Source organism: Tyto alba, unplaced genomic scaffold, assembly GCF_018691265.1.
Source record: "Tyto alba isolate M040663 unplaced genomic scaffold, T.alba_DEE_v4.0 Super-Scaffold_46, whole genome shotgun sequence".
NCBI classification, from domain to species: domain Eukaryota; kingdom Metazoa; phylum Chordata; class Aves; order Strigiformes; family Tytonidae; genus Tyto; species Tyto alba.
In genome coordinates this window covers 9,026,607-9,041,404 of record NW_024881322.1, presented here as the reverse complement: position 1 = coordinate 9,041,404, position 14,798 = coordinate 9,026,607, and the positions used below count along the sequence as shown (strand labels likewise).

Below are 14,798 nucleotides of genomic sequence, written 5' to 3'. Positions count from 1 at the left end.
TGTTAGGGTTGGGAGACCCTGCTTCCTTTTATGTTGCTGTGATTTTTCTTTTGAATGGATTGATGATGTCATTGTTCTTCATATATGGTACATACCTCAGGTAAGGCAGTTGAGACTGACCTATTTAGTTGGTACTAGCTGTCAGTTTTTATATGAAATTTGAAAAAGTCAATGCTGAAGTATTTTTATGGGATATTGCTTTTTTTGTACAGTATTGCTTTTAATTGCATACACATTGTCACTTAAAAAATTACTGGAACAGAGAATCTTTTTGGTTAAAATAAATTATGATGCCAGAACAAGTTGTGGAAAATTTCAGTGATGTGGTATCTAATTGATAGCACTGGATTATGGATAAAACTAAATGCTGTGCAACCTTTAAATGGCTTTTGACAGGTTTCTGCTTTTAAAATTATCAGTGTAACTAATTTTCAAACAAAGTTGGAATGACAGTATACTTTTAACCAGGATGGGAGTTTCCCCAATATTCTGCCTCAAGTCACATTGCATGTCTTTCGATTTTAGCTTAACTGAGAAGGCAAAATACTTTTTAAGATAATGCATTCTTCTGGAGATATGTGTACATATCCCTTTTCCTCTGAATTTCTGTTTTCAGCATATGTCCTTAAATTTCAGGAACTGTAATACACTTTCATACAAAAATAAACTTCCCATTCAGCAGAAAAACAGAAGTTGAAATATTTTTCTGTTTACCTCTGTTTTCATTTGTCAGTTTTGCAAAAAAGCAAAAGGCTGCTACATTTTCCTCTGAGAAATATAATTGGTTTTGCCCACTTGTTCCCTGGCTTCACTGTCTTGTGTTGTTTTTCTTGCTCTCTCTGAAGCGTGTGTTGATATTTCAGATAAAGGGTAGTGCAGGGCAGGAGCTGACAGTGGAGAGGGGAAGTTGCATAGTGCAGCTATTAGGTGTTTGGGAGTAAAGCATATATGCTTGTATTCCTTACCACAGGAAATTAATGTCTCATGTTTTGAGGAAGTAGATAAACTTATATCATTACCTTGTAATTTGTCTCTTAAGGGAGGTGTATAGAAATCCACATTTTATATATTAATGGTTATTGAAAAATCAGTAAGGTCTTAATTTCTCAGTACTTTCCTTAGACTTGGGTTGTGTTGAATGTAAATAACTATCAAGTATTGATAGTAATTCAATTTTTAATATAAATGATTTGCAATGTAGGTAGTCAATATGACTAGAATATAATTGAATTACTATCAAGTATTGATAGTAATTCAATTTTTAATATAAATGATTTGCAATGTAGGTAGTCAATATGACTAGAATATAAATGGAGTTCTTTCAAGGTGTAAGCCCCTAGCTATCTGGGGTTATGAAAAATAACAAGTGACTACAAAGTTTTATGCAGATGGGGTTTTGTTCTTATTTATTCATTTATTCTGAAGAATATTCATAGTTGGATACCAGATCTAGATGACTGCTTAGTCATTATGGCTGTTCCAAGGTTCCTCTTGGTCAAAGCAAGCCAGAATATTTAGGCTTTTCCGTAAGGTGAGAAATACAAAAGAACTGAATCTGGAATAGTGCAGTTCTTCTACGATGAAGTAGATATTCTAATGAATTGGCATAAGTCTCCTTCATAAAGCTGATTTGTTCTGCAATGCATTTTGAAAGGCTTTTTTTCATAGCCTCACACGTTTGATGATGGGAAACCATCCTCTAATTTTTTCTCTGTCTTTTCATTCCTGAATTTATTTGCAGTAATAATCTCAAGCTTACATAATTGTTTTTTCTAGTTTTTTTTTTTTGTGTCTCTGTTAATTGAATGTGTAATCTTTTTAATTCAGCCTTTATTTGCTTTTAGTTTCTTTGCAATTTTGACTAGTGATGGAAGGTGATAGGATAGTGGAAGACCACTTTTTTATTATTTTCCAATCTAGCATGTGTTCTTACATCTGTGCTCACTGTACTCTATAATGAGCTTGTTCAAAGAGTTAAGCTAGCAGAAAGCTAGTTGCTTTTGTAGGACTAGTTTTTGTTGCTTATCTTCCTTAATCAGTTTCCCCACAAGGTTAGAAGATTGCCAGACATAGTATGTCTCTGCCCTAGCACTCCGTGTATGGTCTCTGGTTATGCAAATGCACTTTGGAATCTTCTCATATGATACAAGTTAGTCTCAAGCACTGGAGCATTCTCTGTTGAAGCAGTATGGTGAGAACTCATGCCATTTTTTTAATGTGGTTTGGGTTTTTTGTTTTTGTTTTTGTTTTTTTTTTTTTCAGACAAAGGAATGGCATTTAGGTGATAAGTATTTTATGCAATTGTAAGATTCTGTCTCCCCCTAACCTTCCCCACCTCTCTATTCTTGTAGTCAAGGGACAGAATACTTAAGCTGATTGTCAAATACTGTGTCTTGAGGAGTTACCAATAAATTTCCCATATCTCCTTCTGACAGTAGTTTTTCAGTATTTTGTTTCTTGCATGTTAATGAATGAGTTACAGTATTTCCCCAGATGACTTTAAGCTTCAGCTTATTGTACCTAGGGAGTCAAAAGAGTAGCTCTTTCATTATTCCAGAGCTGATTTTACCAGACAAAGTGTAATTGTTCAGGTCATCTGCACTTCTTTAAAAATTAAAAATTATTTATTAAATTTAGATTATTCTATATTAAGCATGGGGGAAGTAGGTTCCAACTCAAGGGGCATGCACTATACCAATTGTAGTATGGTATGGGAGGTTCAGTGGAAAGTTACCCTTTGTCTTTTACACTGGTGTAGAAAGGTTTAACTACCATATCTCTGACATGAAAGCATTGCACTGTTAGAAGACAACAAATCTAACTCAACACTACACATAGCCCTCTGTGAAACAGGCTCTCTTCACTTCCTTTTCTGGAAAAGATACTGACAGTGTGCATTTCCCTGTTCTGTGCTACGGATTTACTCATCTCTTCTCATGTGGTTAAAATACATGATCCCTTATAGAAGCTGATAGCTCTAAAGCATTCCTAATACAATTAAGACCGTTGTATTCTAGTATTTAAGGTTTTATCACAGTGTTAAACTTTATCATAGACCTTTCATTTTATTGATGGTTTGAGGTGTTTTTTTGCAAATTTTTAGTTTGCCTTGCTTCTAAGACTAACATTTTTTAATATTAAGCACATTCCTTTAGTTGTTTTGGGTTTCGGTGTTGATGCTTTCAGAATTTGTGGAACAAAAGGTTGAGTTTTATGTGCAAAAACGCACAATTCCTGGAGGTTGATTTAGCACTCGGTATCTTTTATCCTCAGATTCTGTACCCAGAATTCACTGATTCTGTTTGACTTACGTATTAGTGATGGGTGAAGGATCAGAGAGGATCTGAGGTTTGTTTTTTCTTTAAAGAATCTTAACAGCTGGCTGATACTTTCATTTAGTACCAAAAATGGTATATTCTGTCATTCATAGTAGTGCACTTGTGTGCACAAAAATGTTACTCGCTTTATATCACAAGACATGAGTAATTACAAATCTAGTCAGACAAATAGGAACCTTATATATTGTTGTTTTGAGATGGGATAGATCTAAGTAATATCTTCACTTTTAGTGTTGACTCTATGGTGCTAATTATGCAACAGGTGAATTTGATTGTTTTAGAAATGTATAAAAATCCTTAAATCAAGGGCTTGAAAAACTTTATCATGTTAACATCACAGTATTTCACATAAGAATGAAATTGTATCTTGCACTGATCATGTAATGAATTAATTTCTAAATATGTTTTTTGAATGTGCTTGATTTGATTACCCTGACATAGTCTTAGGTACAGAACAAAATTCCCTCTTGAATCTTAGGGAAGAAATACTCCATTTATATTGCCTGGTGTTTAGGAAAAAAAATAAATGTTTGGCACTTTTCAAGACCTAGCTCTGGGTACAGCAGATGAAGCAGCAGAAGTAATAATCTAAACCAAAGTTTGTGAGGAGTGGAATAACTGTTTTCCAAGTTATTTACATTAAAATTGGTCTTCTTCAGTAAAGAGCTGATATATGAAGAATGGTCTGCTCTGAAATAAGCATTAATTAATTAATTAAACCTATTATTTTAATACCGTATGTACACTGTAGATTGCTTTCCCTTGATGCTCGAAAGCATTGTTCCACCCAACCTTAGCTGTACGTAAGTGCTGCTTCACATTTATTAAGCAGCATTAACCATTATAAGATTCTGTTGCACCTATTTTTCCTGTTCTTTTCACAGTGGGAGCCGTCTAGGAGGCCTTGTTACCGTGATGTGTTTCTTTTTCAACCATGGAGAGGTAGGTCTCCCTCCCCAACCACAACCCTCCTGTTGTGTTTTTTTTAGTTTCTTTGTTTGTTCGTTTTTGTCTGTTTTTGTTTGGGTTGGTTGGTTTGTTTGTTTTTTTGTTGTTGTTTTGGGTTTTTTTTTGTGGTTTGGTTTGTTTTTAAGTTTAAGATAGATTTCATTAAAGATAGTGATGTAACTTATCTATTAGGGGATGAATTTAAAGGGAATAAGACATTACTGAAAGCAAAATAGACGATGACATGAAAATGTATAGTGCAGTCCAGTGTGTCACCTTAGATGTTAAAAAAATACTAATTCAGAAAGGGAATAGATTGTAAAGTAGTTCTGAGATTGGAATCATAGTAGCACAGTGACTTCAAGTTTCAAAACATCAAAATACTCTATTTTTGTGCCCATTCCAGACTTAACTGGGCTACATGTACCACATGTACTAGCTTCTAGCTTCTGAAATGCAGGAGGTTTTCTTTAAATTGCTGTGTATTTTACTGGAAATTTATGAACACACACACACAAACCCATTCCTCCTCCCCCTTCCCGGCTCCCCTCCCCCCTCCACCCCCCTCCAAAAAAGAAGAAACCTCTCTGGTACTGATATACAGTAGCCAGGATACACAGAGTTCAGAAACTGTGTATGTATATATAGAATTTCAATGCTAAACTTCTTTAGTAAGCAACATTACAAGAAAAAGAAAAAAGAAGAAACGGTCACTTAAAAATTCTCCCTGTTTCCCCAGCTAATGCTGTTCATGTAATTGTTTCATATTTTGGAAGAAAACTCACACCTTTTATTCTGATACCTTTGGGCAGTGTTTCTGGGTTTTTTTAAATGTTCATTTTATGTGTATAAATTTATATAAATATTTGTTTTATTTTACTTAAAATGCAGGTGGACTGTAAAGATTTTTTTAGATGGAAACTAACTACCTTATGATTTTGTTAAGGGTTAAAGTTGTATTTTGTTGTCTTATTTTACTGAGCTGAACTTGATAGAAAACTGAGTAGTAAGAATATGTAGTTACACATAACAGAATCAAAGATGCTTCTATTCATAGTGAGCTTTGACAGTTTTCTTATAAAACAAAAACTCGTGTGATGAAATAGCTATTTTATTTTTAAATTTCATTTGAAATGTTTTTCTTTAAATATCCTCCATGAAGAATTTTCACCCATGGATGTTAACTGCCTGGTCCAGACCAGGTAAACTTTACAGAGTTTCTAAAATTTTTTTGGTGCCGTAAGAGGATAAATAAAAAGTTTTGTGTGGGTTTCCATTCCTCTTAATAGCATTCTGAAGAGAAGTGAACGTTCCTTCCTTTGCTGGGAAATGCTGATGGAGTACTCACTGTTTTGCCAGGTCTGTGAAGGTGATACAGTGCGACTTCAGAAGGGAACAAGATGAATACTTCAAAGACAGTGGTAGCAATAATGAAGAGAAACATTTATTTCACTATGGCACAGGCAGTTCTCATTATCGTTATGGTAATATATGTAGCTGCTTGTATGTAGGTGGTCTAGCTTCACTGCACTTACTGTTGAATCACATGCAAGGAGTATGCATGCACTTGTGTGTATAAAAAAACAATTTTATTTAACTCTTTCATAGGCCTTTGATTCTGTGAAATCATCTTGCATGTGGTTCAATATATATGTACAGTGGAACTAGACCAGTTGCTAAAAATTGGCTTTCCTTTTCTGGACGGGTAGGACTGAGCTACATTAGTAATACTGATCTGCAAGTCTTGGTATCTGAGATCTAATGCTGTGTAAAAGTGGTTAGCCTTCTAGCATTGAGCTAATGATCCTAAGGCAGTATGGTTTTATTTGTGCTGTGCTTGTGTTACTGTTTTAATGATTTCAAGCTTAGACAGATCTGATGTATTTATACCTGCAGCAAAGTTAGCTTACAGCCTTGATAAATCATCCACAGATGATAGAGTTTAGTGTTACATTCTAAATATAGGAAAACAGTATGGGCTACATTAGTCAATCCACATTTAAGGTAATGGTTCCTTTTTATGGTTGTATATGTTCATCATTTCTTTCCTGTCTTTATATCCTCCAGTATTAAAAGATTGGGTAAATCAAATGTTGATGTAGTCTTGAAAAATAATAAAAAAGACTACACTGCTTTAGAATAATCATTATTATATTTATTGCTAATAAAAATAATTTTAACTAATCACATCTGTGCAGTCAGCTGAAGGCAACATATTAGTGTATATATATTTATGAAAGGTTTATTTTAATGGTAATCGGGGTGCAGCTTTTACAGAGAGTGCTTTTAGACAGCAAGGACTGTTTTTTTGATTAATGTGATGGGCTTCTGTACTTTGCATTTATTTTACACTATTTCTACACATTTATTTTACACTATAAATGTAACATTTGTGAAATAGCAGGACATTAAGCAAGGAGTTGTATAGCGTTGATTCTAGTGACTTCTTTGGTAAAACAGTATTTTAAAAAATGGTTTTAAGATTATAGGAAGCAAAGGAGAAGGAACATCCTGGCATCGACATATTATAAGCTTTCATAGATTCATCATGGTCCATGTTAAGATGAACTACTTTTTTGTTGTGTAGTTTTAAAAGAACCTACTTCCAATTTTTAGTGCAAACATGTTGATAGCCATTTTGAACCCATTTGTTTCTGTGTCAAATGAGTCCTGTAAAGTTGTAATTATTTTTGTGATGGTCAATGCCGTCTGCAAGCACTTTATAAAGAACTGAATATAAACATTGGAGATGACAGTTATAGCTGAGCTATTTGCCATAAACCCCAAGGAATTAATGAAAAAGCTATTCAGTTGACTTCATTATATTATGCTTTGCTTTATTAGGGTTAAAGAGCAAAATATCTAAGTTAGTATAAGCACTGTAAGAACTTAATTGTATGTGTTCAATTTTACTGGCCTGTATTGGAGTGCGGCTTTGGATTTTATACTTTCTGTGCTGTTGCTAGTAGACGTGTGAAATGTTTATAACCTAGAGAACTCTGGTATAACGAAGAGTATGTTGGTTTATCATTCAGATCCTCTCCCCACACCTTTTCTCCATCTAAGTGTGGCAGGTCACTGCCTGAATTTGAGCATGGCTTTAGTTCCCTGAATGCACTGTTACTTTCAGCAGAAGCAGTGACAAGCAGCTGCTGGTCCTGGCTTTTCTTGGATGTTCTCTAGTTGTCACATTTAATTTTGGAAAAGCAGTGATCTATTTTAATTAAACAGTGCATCATAGATCTCAAGTCTGGAAACTGCTTTCTTCTTCCTCCTCTTTTCTGCCTTCTGGCTTCTTTTTTTTAAGTTTGTGAGTAAAATCTCATGTAGCTTGGTTTTTGCTTTATTGAAGTATCTGTGGTCATTTGTTTTGAAATACAAGCGCATTGTTTTATGGAAATGTAGCAGCAAATGTTATAATCTAACCCAGTTCTTATTTTTAGTGTACTCGTGTGATGTGGACTCCACCTCTTCGTGAAAGTTTCTCATACCCATTCCTTGTGCTTCAGATGTTGCTTTTGACCTATATTCTCAGGTACCTCTCAATTTATACTTAGCTCTTCACAGTGGTTTAAAAAATTGCATGTCACAGGACATTTATTGAAATGTTCATTGAAGTGCCTCTGTGTGCTGTATCAGTGATATCATTAACATAGAAACTTTCCTGTGGCTGTTACATTGCAGACGCTGCACCAGTAGAACTGCAGTCGTGTTAGTTACTAAAAGGAAAAACTTTGCAACTTGAAGACATGATTAAAATAAAAATCAGAATTACTGTGTTGGCAAATACGTATCTAAACTAAAAATCAGAATTTTTGGTTGGTGTCACTTCCTTCTCATGAGAAACAAGTTGGTACTCCGTCAGTTGGTTGTGTCCCTCTTGGAGAGTGGTATGTTGGTTGCACTTAGAATAAGCCTGTACTATGCAACAGAGGGTGCTATAGGCACCCATAAGGTACTACGTTCTTGCAGTTTTCTATAACTAATTAACTAGTTCAGTGATTTAGAGCAATCTAATTAGATTAATGCAGGGATGCTCTTGAGTTCATTAGCCCTGCTTTTCCATGGTTGTTTCTGGCTTGCAACATGATTGTGTTACTGTATTGCTTCTGTTTTGAAAAATAAGCATGATTGTTACTACTTGCGAGTTCTTCCACCAACTCTGTTGCATCAGATTTGCAGTGCATTTATGATTTAGCTGAACTTTGTACTTGTAACCACAGATTTTCCTTTATTAGCTCATACTGATGCTTAAACCAAAAATATTTTGTGCTTGCCACTAACTTGTGGTTTTTAGGCAAGGAAAAAAATACATGCTGTCTAGAAAAATATTTTGAGGAATAGTTTGTAGAGTGATTGCTAGATTTCATATTAGAAAGACACCTGTTCATTTAATGCTAAATAGTGAGGTTAAACAAAAAAAACGAGGAAATTACGCTTTAAGTTAGAGTGATCAGAGCACACATATTCTATACCTACAATTATGACACTTCTTGATTAGATAGATTCATTCCTGTTCTTCAGATCTTGGTACATAAAATAGTACTTGGGCTTGCTTACAGATGAGAGAGAAGTCAGTATTTAAGCATTTCAGCGTGATGTTCCAAAAAGGGGATAAAACATTTTAACTGTTTCTCAGTTATAATTCCAGATTCAAGAGCAGCTCTGTTTCACGTATAGCAGTATTCCAACGAAATATAGGAACGGTCTTTGAAACAGAGACTAGAACTTAAATTCTGTATTATTTGTATCACTTGTACCACATTTGTATAACATATTACTTAATACGTTATACTCATGCTCAGCATGACTTCCAATAGAAGTTAATCTTGAGGCTTTGTAAAAGAAGCTGAAGAAAATTTTACAGAATTTGTTGAGACTACTGTGATCTGCTGTATTTGGGGTTTACAGCAGAACATTTATGGTGTCTTCATCTTAATAAAATTTGGCACATGACATTTTTCTGAAGTGAACTCAAAGCTAACACAGGATTAAATAAATAACATTTATAGCAGGACATAAGGAATGGGCTGTTTTCAGTTAAAGATGCATTTCATGTATTTGTCATTGTCTCCTGCCCTGAAACCTCACTCAGGATTGCTAGCAGAAAGTTGCAAAAAGTAAATATGGAAGAAATGTGAGAGAGAGGAGTGAAATCACTTTCACATGCAGACTGTTCTGCCAGTACTGGTGATCCCAGCTGGAATGGTTGTGAACCTGACTGTAGAGCTGTTACAGGAAGGTGGAGCGTTGCAAGTGACATAGGCTGGCCTGCTCTGTTACATGCTGCCAGGAGAGGACTTGCTTGGTAACATGTGACTCAACAAATAGTTAAGAAACCTTAAACATCAGAACTATTTTTTTGGGGAACTGATGGAAAATGGGTATTAAATTTGCTTGAGCAGTGTTGTTTGTAGTTGAGCAACATTGCTAGCTAACTCCCAAGGTAATTTTGTTTTTATTGCGTTCTCTATTGTACTTTCAATAATATATAAACACCTGTTTAATTTTACTTACTGATGCCTATTCTGTCTCTTTTTCCCAAGGATTCCGAATATTAATACAGGAAGCTTGATTGCACTGTGTGTTTCTAATATCTTTTTCATGCTTCCCTGGCAGTTTGCTCAGTTTGTTCTTCTAACACAGGTAAGACCATATTCACCTCTGAATAGGCTTTGTCTTTTATAGGCCAATTGACTGCTTTGTATAGACAGCCATTGAATTCATAACTATACCGTTGATTTCCTTTTAGCCAGATTTCACTCTGCCTCACAGGATTCAGCCCATTTATCACATCAATATGTTTCTAATCTTGAATTTAAAAGTTGACCATTTACAACACTCAGTACTCTGTTTCCAGGACTAAAAAATGTACTTTTCCCCTAAAAGTAGGCTCCAGCCAAGATTGGTACATTATAACAAGCACAGAACAAGAAAAAACATTGTATATTGAAGTACAAAAATAAAGAAGGCATTGAGCTTGCATCGCTTTAGGCTATTCCAAATTTTTAAATGGAGCAACATTTGCATGGCATGTAATATCTGGCATGATTTGCATGATTTCCTATTTAATTTTTATGAGCCTGTGAGTAGTGGCATAATCTTCCATCTGAGAGTTTGGACAGCTGAGGTAACTTTTAGCTAGTGTTGAAATGTAGTAAATGCAAATGTGAGCAGTAGGATACTGTCATACAGCATACTTTCTTAGTGTTTAAACTGACTGAAATCCGTATATGTCTCCATACCTTTCGCTTGTCTGTCTTACATGAAGCAGATGTTGCTTGGTTTGAGTTGATAGTTTTGAGCAATCAATATATGCTGTGATATGCAAGTTTTCTAACTTCAGAAGAGGAAACCATTACATTCAGTGAAATATTGTGAGAAACTCATCATTATAAACTGTTTAAGATGCTGGGCCTAAAATTTGAAATTACAGGTTCAATTCATAATTTTATTAATTTCCCATGTGACTTTTAGCAAGCTGCCTAATCAATGAATCTCATTTTCCTCAGCAGCAAATTATATATGTTCCCATACTTTGCTGGAAAGTTAAGGTTAAATAAGGTTAATAAATTATTTTTTTGTTTGTTTGGTTGGGTTTTTTTATTTTTTAAATATAAGGGTAAAAGATGATGTGCTAGTACTGTGTTTTGGTGACTTGCATTTTCATGAAGCTGAAAACATATTTCTTAAATATTTGAGTATGTTTGATAATTGTTGTTTAGACTACCACAGTAGGTTTTTTGAAAGAAACAATTATGGAATGCCTTAGTGTTTACTTAGCAGAAAAGTAGCAATAAAAGTTAATGATTGTTTGGATGGTATGCTACTAGGAAGAGTACACCACTACAAATTGTTTCAACTTATCTCTCACTTTTTATTCTAGATAGCTTCATTGTTTGCTGTGTGTATTATGGGTTATATTGACTCCTGTAAATTACAGAAGATACTCTCTGCTCATATGGTAATACTTTTTTTTTTTTAAACTTGAATCCCCTCAAACAAGTCAGAGCATCTAAAAAGGCCATTTGTCTGAAAGTGTTTTCCTTAGTTGCAAGATGGTTGAAAAGATGCAATAATAAGGGATGGAGGGGCCTGAATTCGAATAATTGATCTTACACGTATTTATATCACAGTGTCAGAAACTAGGATCCCTGTGGCGCACAGGAGTTTTAGGTTGATAATTTTTCTGGAGTTCAAAAATATTTGTAGAAATCCTTGTCTCTCCTTTCTGTCTCTGTTCATTCCATAGACTTGAAGATACTGTCTCAAACAACAGACTAGAAAACATAAAGTAATAGAGCGTGAACAATAAAAAGTTGAAAAGACAGCATTAATCTCAGGCCATAGGTTAGCAGAAACAAACGAGATGTTAGTGAGTCAAAATTAGAGAACAGACTCTTTATCACTGAATGAGAATTCCTCCAAATAAAACTGGGTTTTCAAGAGTAGTGTAGTCTTGACCATGCGAAGATGTTGTGGTTGAACTATTTGAGGAGGTATTTAGAAAGGAAGACAATGAACAAAAAACTTATTCTGAGGAAAAACTATTTTTTCAGAAATGGATGAGAAAGTCAACAAAGGAAGGAGATAAATAAAAGGCATGTGAGTTTCTCAATAAGATAGCTGATTTTTATTTTTAAAGTTAAGATAATGATCAATTTTGCAACCAGGAGTTTAGCTCTTTGAAGCAAGATTACAGTTTAAAATAAGATGTAAACTTTTCTGAAGAAATACAGTTGTCTTTATAAATAAATTTTTGCTAAAATTGTGCTATGCAAACTCGGTGGGGAAAAAAGAGGGTGTTCACCACAGGAAAGAAGTTTTGATCTAAATTATATTTCATATGTTTTCAAATATATTTTGAAGTACTATAAACGATAAAGGCAGTAGTAAGTACTGTGCAAGTCATTTCTGATTCAAACCTGGGACACCAAATGCTTGTTCCCAGTCACATTTACCAGGAAAACTTGCAAGCAAGCATTTTATCTTTGTTTAGTAATTTTTTGACAGAAACAGGATGAAATATTAAGCCTTTTGGTTTATGTCAATAGCTATGTCATAATTTTGGTGCCAAAGTGTCATAAAAAGCCTATTTTCAGATAGATAAACAATCATATTATATTACAGAGAAAGCTTAATGATGCTGGGTACACTGCCAGTCTGTTTGTGGTGTTTTCAGTTTTTGCTTGCTGCCACTTTTCTGTGGAAAATTAAAGTCTAACTGTGTGAGGAGGGGAGTACAAAAGTCTGCATATTTTACAAATAACTATATTATTTTTCTTTATTCCTATGTATAGAAGAAGACAGAGATTGATCATTGATTTTGCTTTCCGAGTTAGCAAATGTAATTCAGCTTGCTTTCTATTAAAAAGAAAGCACAGTAGGAGATCAGGATGGCAGATAAAAGTTGTATTTCAGTCTTGACTTCCAACCTCATTTAGTTAAGTGCATATGATAAAAGTTCTGCTTCCTTGACTTTGGTGATGATTATATTTTAAATAGATGCTTCTTGGTTTGAAAGAAAGAAGACAACAAACATTTTGTTCAATGTTTTTATGTTTGCCCGCAATTTTGAAAGATAGCAAACAGGACGGAGAAATAATACAATAATTCGAGAAAAAATAATATGGTAGTAATAAATTCAAAAATGTAGCTGTTATATCACATGAGTTATGATCAAATTTTTTTGTCTGTAAGTACTTTTAAACTCTAAATTAACGTAATAATATATACTTGGCTACCTGTGGCTGTTAAATCCTTATAATCAGTGTTTTCAGAACAAATTTATAAGCTTGAGTATCAAGTAGATGAAGTAGATGTGTTTAAAGCTGTTGACATAAGGTAATCTCTGTACTTGGGCAATTCTCACCTTTTCTATTTTAAATGTAATTATTTTTATTCTTTCAGGTATCTCTTGTAGTGTGTTTTATTCTGATGTTTGGTAATTCAATGTTGTTGACATCATATTATGCTGCATCTTTAGTAGTTATCTGGGTAAGTTCAAGAAAAAAATCATATGATGTGCTAAGACTGTAATGCTGTACTGTTATATATGTATATTGCTATATATATATGTAAAATGTGGAACTGCTGCATTTTCAGCTAGTTATCTGTCACATGGCAAACAGAATTAGATCTTAAAGATAGTTGGAGAACAGGTAAATACTAATTAAAAAAAAAAAACAAACACACGTTTTTACACCAAGGCCTTTTCGTAAGAGAAATTCAATTAAGGCTCAGTTCTCTTGTTTTCATAGCTCTTCCTTTTTTTTTTTTTTTTTTTTTTTTTTTGTATAAAATTTACCATATATGTATTTTTGTCCAGAGTAATTGTAGAACAAGAATATGAGCAAGGAGGAGTTTGTTTTAAATGTTTCTTTATTGATTGTGAAACTGCAAATGTAGAACAAATGACTAAAACATATATAACCATGGTTTAAGACTAATTGAAACTGCCAAGTCATACTGCCGTGTTGGTGTAATTATTCACTGCACACTCAGCATCTCTTCATTGACTATCTTAATTTTTCCTGAAATAGGAAAACCAACCCCCAACCTCTTTAAGTTTCATATAGTTTATTTTAAGGGATTTATGTGCATAGGAAATAGGAGGTAAGATTGTGTGAACAGATCTAGTTTAGCATGCTACAAATCATCTCCATTTCTGGTTCTTTTTGCTGCTCCTAGAAGCTTGGTTTGAGCTCAGTGATTTTTTTTTTTTTTGTCTTTTGTTTATATTTCGTCCATCAGCAAAAGAGTGGTAATTTGTCAGTAATAGTAACAATAAGCTACCTTGGCTACTGGTATTTGCTGCTTGTAGCAGTTTTTGTAATTATATAGTAAGTACAGGTACACTGAGTTTTTTGCCTATTTTCTGCTTCGGAAAAAATATTTATTGTTTGTCTACTATTTGGCTGCTTATAGTGGCCTCAGTCTCTACGGGGTCTGGGTTTTTGAAAGAGTTTAAATTCATTCTCAGTTTTTCTTAATTACACTGCTCATCAGATTAGTTTAAAATTAGTTGTCCTTGTGTCATAAAAGGAGGAACATAATGTAAAACAGAAAAATACAGGTAACTTCTCCTACAGCTCATATTCTGTTGCCTTGTTTGAAAATTGTTTATATTATGCTGCCAGTAGTTTATTTATTGCTTCGGGTGTCTCTTGTTATTCATGGGAGCAGACAGAATTCAGTTTCCCGTTGGCTGTAATATAAAGAAGCTTAGAACTGTATTATAGAGAATTTTACTTGTTAAGGAAAAGAGTAGTCTTCTATTAAATGTATATAAACTGCAGTAAGAGTTTTTATGTTGGTGTGTTCTGCTAGTGCAGGGTGAAATCACAGTATTAGATATTCACTCATATTTCAGGTTGTGTTAATTATGGAAGGTTTTCTAATAAATAACTATGTGATACAATAGGCACTTACCCAAACAAAAAAAAAATCCCCTCATCCAGAGTACTAAAGTATCTTGTCACTATATGTTACCTGAAAATATACTTTCATTTT

The 14,798-nt window shown here is 34.0% G+C and overlaps 1 protein-coding gene across 1 annotated transcript in view; it reads left to right on the top strand.

Moving 5' to 3' along the window:
* The window catches only part of DPY19L1 (dpy-19 like C-mannosyltransferase 1), a 49,563-nt gene that overhangs the window by 14,903 nt on the left and 19,862 nt on the right, over window positions 1-14,798 (top strand). Inside the window, exons 7-12 of the mRNA XM_042806508.1 lie at window positions 7-100; window positions 4,223-4,280; window positions 7,730-7,821; window positions 9,833-9,932; window positions 11,173-11,250; window positions 13,197-13,283. Of these exons, the coding sequence (XP_042662442.1) occupies window positions 7-100; window positions 4,223-4,280; window positions 7,730-7,821; window positions 9,833-9,932; window positions 11,173-11,250; window positions 13,197-13,283 (509 nt within the window). The remainder of the gene's footprint in view (window positions 1-6; window positions 101-4,222; window positions 4,281-7,729; window positions 7,822-9,832; window positions 9,933-11,172; window positions 11,251-13,196; window positions 13,284-14,798) is intronic.